General features: G+C 41.1%; 1 protein-coding gene across 1 annotated transcript; it reads right to left on the bottom strand.

Moving 5' to 3' along the window:
• Positions 1–383: 383 nt before the first annotated feature.
• Positions 384–4537, bottom strand: LOC116203455 (putative disease resistance protein At1g50180). Its single transcript, XM_031535186.1, has 4 exons — positions 3382–4537; positions 1921–2882; positions 850–1712; positions 384–672 (listed from the first exon to the last, which is right to left on the bottom strand). The coding sequence occupies exons 1-3, from the start codon at positions 4436–4438 to the stop codon at positions 873–875; spliced, it is 2859 nt and encodes a 952-aa protein (XP_031391046.1). The 5' UTR covers positions 4439–4537; the 3' UTR covers positions 384–672; positions 850–872.
• Positions 4538–6000: the final 1463 nt, after the last annotated feature.

The following is a 6000-nucleotide window of genomic DNA, read 5'->3' as shown; positions in this document are numbered from 1 at the left end:
TAATTCTATTTGTAGTTTTGCTGTTATATGTCTGTTACTTTTCAAGGACAGCCTTTTATAAGTGAAGCTGCTCGAACTTTTTGTAATGAATTGACTATGTTTTGATGTTTCAACATCAGTATCTCGATGGTTTGATGAACTCTTCTGTCTTCTGATGTTATCTGACTTGTGATATTAAAATACATGCAGCATTTCTTTTCTACTCTTTTTTTTTTTCATTTGTGAGTTAGATAATATCAATACATTTATGGGTGAAAGAATGAAGTACATGGAAATACTTGCAGCATCGTTTTGCGACGCATGATACTTCGCCCAAACAGACAACTGGATAGGTTGACATACTTTTGTATCAAGATCAGGAGCATTTTTAATACCGACACCAATTGACGCAAATGTAGATTCTAAATCTGATTGCATGAAACATCCTTTTCACCGGCCTCCAAACAAATTTGGTTTGGCTGATGATAACAAACATATGTTGGTAGTACGAGACTAATCCAACTTGTTCACACAAGACACACCTTTCGACTTTTATTCGTGAAAAACATCCTAAGTGCTCAAAAGTTGTTATGGAGAAAGAAAAAAAAAAGAGGATGTCGAACTTAGAGTTTTAAATGTTTCCCTCATCTGAAGCTGGTTTGAGGAACAGCACTTCTCTCCCATGTAGTTCATCTGCATGAGTTCAAATAACCTGGTTATTTTAATAAAAAAGAGATGCATAAAGGACCATCTTTTAGTTTTGTTTATCTCTCGGAAGTTAAAAAATGAGGTGTTTGTTTTATCTTTCTTCGAATTTCACCGAGAATACTTCTGATAGATAACCATTATAAGTTTGAAACATACACTTACCCGGGATTTGACTAGTAATCGACCTATATAAATGTCACACACAGGTGCTGCACTTTGTCGAAATCATCTCCTCCTGGATTAAGCCTGACCTGGAATTGCATTGGCATGTATCTGATCTCTAGTTCCTGAAGCGAGGCCATGAATTTCAGCCCCTCTGGGATCTCCTTGAGATGAACGCAATTTGAGATCTCAAACTTTGTTAGACTGGGCATGGCTTCCTCCTCCACCTCGATCTCTTCCAGGTGAGGTAGGGCCCAGAACTCTAGTCGTTTCAACTGAGGAAAGCTTCTTGCAGGAAAAACCATCTTCTTACCAAGGTAAACTCTCCGCCACAGGTGAAGCGTCATCAAGTTCGGAAGCGTACCAAGCACAGGCATTGGGTCTTCATCCAGCTCAGACCAGAATAGGATCAACCTGGTGAGGTTCTGAGGTAGTTGATTGGGTGCTGGTAAGTTCCTCAGTAGTCCATCTACACGCAGCTTGTAGAGGTTCTGACAACCCGAGAATAATGGCTCTAGATTCACCGTGTAGGGCTGGGGAAGATATTGTATATTCCAATTGTTACCAACATACTTGTTGTTGGTCAAGTATAAGGTTTGAAGATTGAACAACTTGACTGTCTGGTCTCTGAAGATCTCCACGAACTCTTGAATACAATCCGGATCGCATAATTGCAGTTTCCTCAGACTGGACAAATTACCGAGCTGTTTCACATCACAAATCTCATCAGGAAAGTTCACAAGTGTCTGCAGGTTGTTCAGGTTGTCTAATCGAAGCTTCTGCCCTTTATCAGTGCTGCACCTTCTTGGCAGGTAAAGATGCCTCAATGCTCTCATCTTGTGCAGAACATTTGGTATAAATACCTGGAAAACAGGTGAAATAAGTTTAGATAATAACTAATATCTAGAGTTTAATTTTGTCGTACTGAGATATCATTGTAGAGCTTAATTTTGTCATACTGGAACTGCTGAATAGTATTTAGATCTCGTTCCTTTCGCTTTAGTTTGAAGCATTATCGATTTGACTATGCTGTTAACATCTAATCTGTTTTTCATTCTTTACGGATACCACCTTCTGTCTCCGGGCAGATGCGCTGGCATATCGTGCATCGAGCGTCTGCAGGAACCTCAGATCGCCGATGGACTTCGGAAGTTCATCTATTTCAGTGTTTCTTATGCTTAAGAACCTCAGGTGCAGCAGCTTCCCGATCTCCTTGGGCAACTTTTTGTCTGGGCCGACAATTCCTTCAAGTACCAAGACCCTCAGAAACTTGAAGTCCTTGAACAGGGACTTGATCTGCTCCCATTTCTGCACCTCACATTCATTTTCGTTGAAGTAGACGAGAGATCTAATGCGAGGGTATTGTGAATGGACAAAATCGTTGAACACTTGCTTCAAGAGAATAGTGAGCCGCCGTGCTTGAACAAGAGATGCCGTTGATCCTGACAATTTGGAGCTGGAGGCCGAGTCAGATGCTTGGCTTCGGTGCCGAAGGTTGATGGTCTCAAGGAAACTTTCCTGCTTTGCCTTCATCAGGCACATGTCACGCATCAGATCATGAATCCTGCAGCTACGGATCCTGCCAGTTGAGGTCCGCTTGGCCACTTGGAGGACACACCTATTCGCCAATTCAGTCAAGTATCGTTCCGCAACATCCTCCAACGTTTCCTGGTTGATATCTGCTCCATCCGAGTCTGGAGGTGCCGTAATAAATCCTTCTGCTATCCACACATGGATCAGTTGCTTCTTAGGTATCTCGAAATCTTCCGGAAAATGGCCAACATGGAGGAAGCATGGCTTTAATTGGTAGGGCAAGTCCTCGAAGCTCAGGCCCAGAACTTTCGATAACCCGCCATCATCTTCCTCCTCTTCCTTATTCCCTCTGATGTATGACTTGATGTTGTTGTTCACGGCATGCCACTCACCCAAAGTGCTCTTAGTAGCCAAAACTCCTCCGAGCACGACAATGGCCAGTGGTAGACCAGAACAGCTTTTCACCATCTCCTTCCCCAGTTCCTTTAAGCTGTTGTTATCTGTCAAAATTAGAGAAATATCAACAAATGCTGCATTAACAAGTACTAAACTCCTAATGCTTCGAAACAAAATAAAACCGAGCAATGTCAACAATGTTAACTGATAAACTAGCTACTCATTAAATTATTCATAAAGTACAATTGTAAAACAGTGAATCTATTCTGGTTATTTGTTTGTATATCTCATCAATCGCATAAACAAAATAATCATTCCAGTGTTCGAAAACTTCTTTTATGAAACCATTGATCGATAACTGAAAGTATTTCGATGATGATGTGCCATGAGAAGTTTAATGATGAAGCATTATGAGTGGATAATTTTGGTGGGCTTGGCCCGATGCTTCAATTGCAAAAGATAAGAAGACCATGCCCGATTGTATGGCCGCGTGGGGCCAATCCAGGATAGAGCCTTCAGAAATCAAGGCCGGTCGGGTCTGTCCCTTGATCAGGTTAGACGGGTCAGAAACTGCAGAGTTGATTAACAGAATTCTAGTTCTACCTGATCTCGTGCTTCTTCCCGAGAATGCAACCTTCTCGAGCAGCTCCCAGCTGTGCTCCTCGCTTAGACACTTGGGCTCGAGTAGGAAGCATGAGGGGTCCACATGGAGAGCCACTGTCCTCTTGCGCGAGGTGAGCAGGATCTTGCAGCGTGTGTTTTGTTTCGGGAAAGCGGGCCTTAGGCTGTTCCAGTCCTGGGCACTCCAAAGATCGTCGAGAACCACCAGACAAGTCCGCCTTTGCAGGACTCCATGGAGCTTCTCTGCAACCTCCTCATCCTTCATGTGTAGGATTTCAGCCCTCTCATCCCGGGTCGGGGCCATGAGGTTGAACAGGATCCCCTCCCATATGTCTCTCTTCTTGAACTGTTGAGAAATGTAGGACCAGGCGAAGCAGTCGAAGTGCCATCTTATCCTAGAGTCATGGTATACCTTCTTCGCCAAGGTTGTCTTTCCCAGCCCACCCATCCCGCAAACCGCAATGACTTGGTGGTGGGAGTGGGTCTGGTTGTCAACCGCCAACTGAGCGACGAGTTCGTCCACTTTCTCCTCCACCCCAACCACATCGTGCTCGACCATGTGGGGATAAGTCCGCCTCCCCTCCCTCAGCTTCTCGTTGAGGGAGCTCGAGCAGTCTCCTTCCTTTAGTTCCCTTATCCCATAGGTCCGCAAGCTCGATGTGAGCCTGGAAATCCTATCAGTGAGTGACCCGATGTGGAACCCGAGCCTGAGGCGGGCCACCCCCTCGCCGATGAAGCAAGCCAACCTTCCGAGGATCTCGCTGGCGCAGGAATCTCTCCCCTTGGCAGCATTTTCAATAATGAAGTTCTCGATAAGGTCCTCTGCATCGTAGGCGACCTCTCTGATCTCGGAGACCCAGTTGCGGACCCGCTCATCCGAACCCTGCCTCGAGTCCGCGTCTTTCAAGAAGCACCGCATCCGCCTCAGCTCCGTCCTAATCTCCTCCACCTGGTCTCTTAATCCGTGCAGTGACTTGCACTCCTCTAGGAGCAAGTCGCCGAGCCTTTCCACTATGAAAAGGACTATGGAATCAGCCATGTTTGCTAGTTCTTCTTATTAACAATGACCATAAAAGGGAATTTCAAGAAGGACGTTGTTTGATGTGATAAACAATATCCTCCATTTTTGCATGAGGAAGCTGTTGGGACTCTTGGACTAGGTTACTTATGCTTTTATAGTAGATGCCGACCAATAGAATAGATCATAGATCCGCGCTTGCTCCTGTCATCCCCTGAGTCACCAAGGGACTAGAAAAATCGATATTCCACACTGGGGCCAATAAGCATATGTTTAATCAATCATATAGAGTGCAAAAAGGATAATGGGGGCTCTGATGCACATATAGGCATGGGAAAACGAGGCATATGAAAATTCACACCAGACCAATAAGCAATAGTACTCATTTCTAACCCAAGAACTTAGTCCAAAAGATTTAATACATAATCTCTTATAAATCAATGAATTTCTTTTTATCTTAATATCTTATAGGCGTGGCAAGGTGTGAATTTCACACACTTTGATAACCTGTAAATCTAGATGACGACCCGCACGTTGCACTGACAATTATTAAAAAACTTTAAGATAAAAATCTTGAAATATCAAAACTTATTCGTATTGTTAAATAATGTAAATGTTGATATATGTATCTATATATATACCATATATAAAAGTACGATGAGCTTCTCCATTTTTCATTATTCCAAAAATACCCTTGTACTATTGTGACTTTTCTTTGCACCCTTTTGGATTTGATACTTTTGGTCGCATACTTTGATGATGCTTATATTCCTGCTCTTTCTCTTTTCATTAATTTTGACATTTTTTTTCCTTTAACACCCATTTCAACCGAGTTAATCCTTATTGCCGGATTATTTGTCATATTTTTTTCATATCGATTTATAATTTCAAAACTTTGTTGTATCATATGTTCATTGCTCAGCATTTCACACAATCTTTGTTTCCTGGACTCTTTCACACTTCCAGTGGAAAAATAAAAGTATGAAGTGTTTCTCCAACTATTCTTCTTATTTTTCCATTAGTTAAATAATGATAATACAAGTTTTCTCATTTATATAATTAGTCTTAAAATCATTGTGCCTTTTGGTGCATGTCCGACATTCCAATAATACAATGGAAACAACTTTTCAAACAATATTTCAAGAGACCCTCGCATTTTCTATGGCTAAATGAAATTCATACATCACTTATATTCTTATTTTTATTAGAAAATTATAGCTTCTTTAATATAAAAAAAACTACAAAGATTCGATCGGAAAAATAAAGAGAAAGTTATAATTTAATAAAATATAAATTTGATAGTTAAATTAGTATAGATTAATTTAATCATCAAATACTATTTCATATTTGGTGAACTAATTTTCTGGTGAAAGAATGTAATTACTAAAGAGATGTGCCTTTTCAAAGAGTTGTATTTATTTCTGCTATATATAAGTTTCAGTTTTCAAATAGACATATGAAAAATCATTTGAATTCTCTTCTCTCTCTAAAACTTTTCTCATTGATAATTTCATTATGAAGTCTCAAAAGATTCTCGATGTTGTTGCCCAAAAATCTTAATGATCGTATTCTTATATTTCAAA

This window comes from Punica granatum, chromosome 4 (genome assembly GCF_007655135.1).
Source record: "Punica granatum isolate Tunisia-2019 chromosome 4, ASM765513v2, whole genome shotgun sequence".
NCBI lineage: Eukaryota > Viridiplantae > Streptophyta > Magnoliopsida > Myrtales > Lythraceae > Punica > Punica granatum.
The sequence above is the reverse complement of the archived record's forward strand: the minus strand, read 5'-3'. Positions and strand labels throughout refer to the sequence as shown.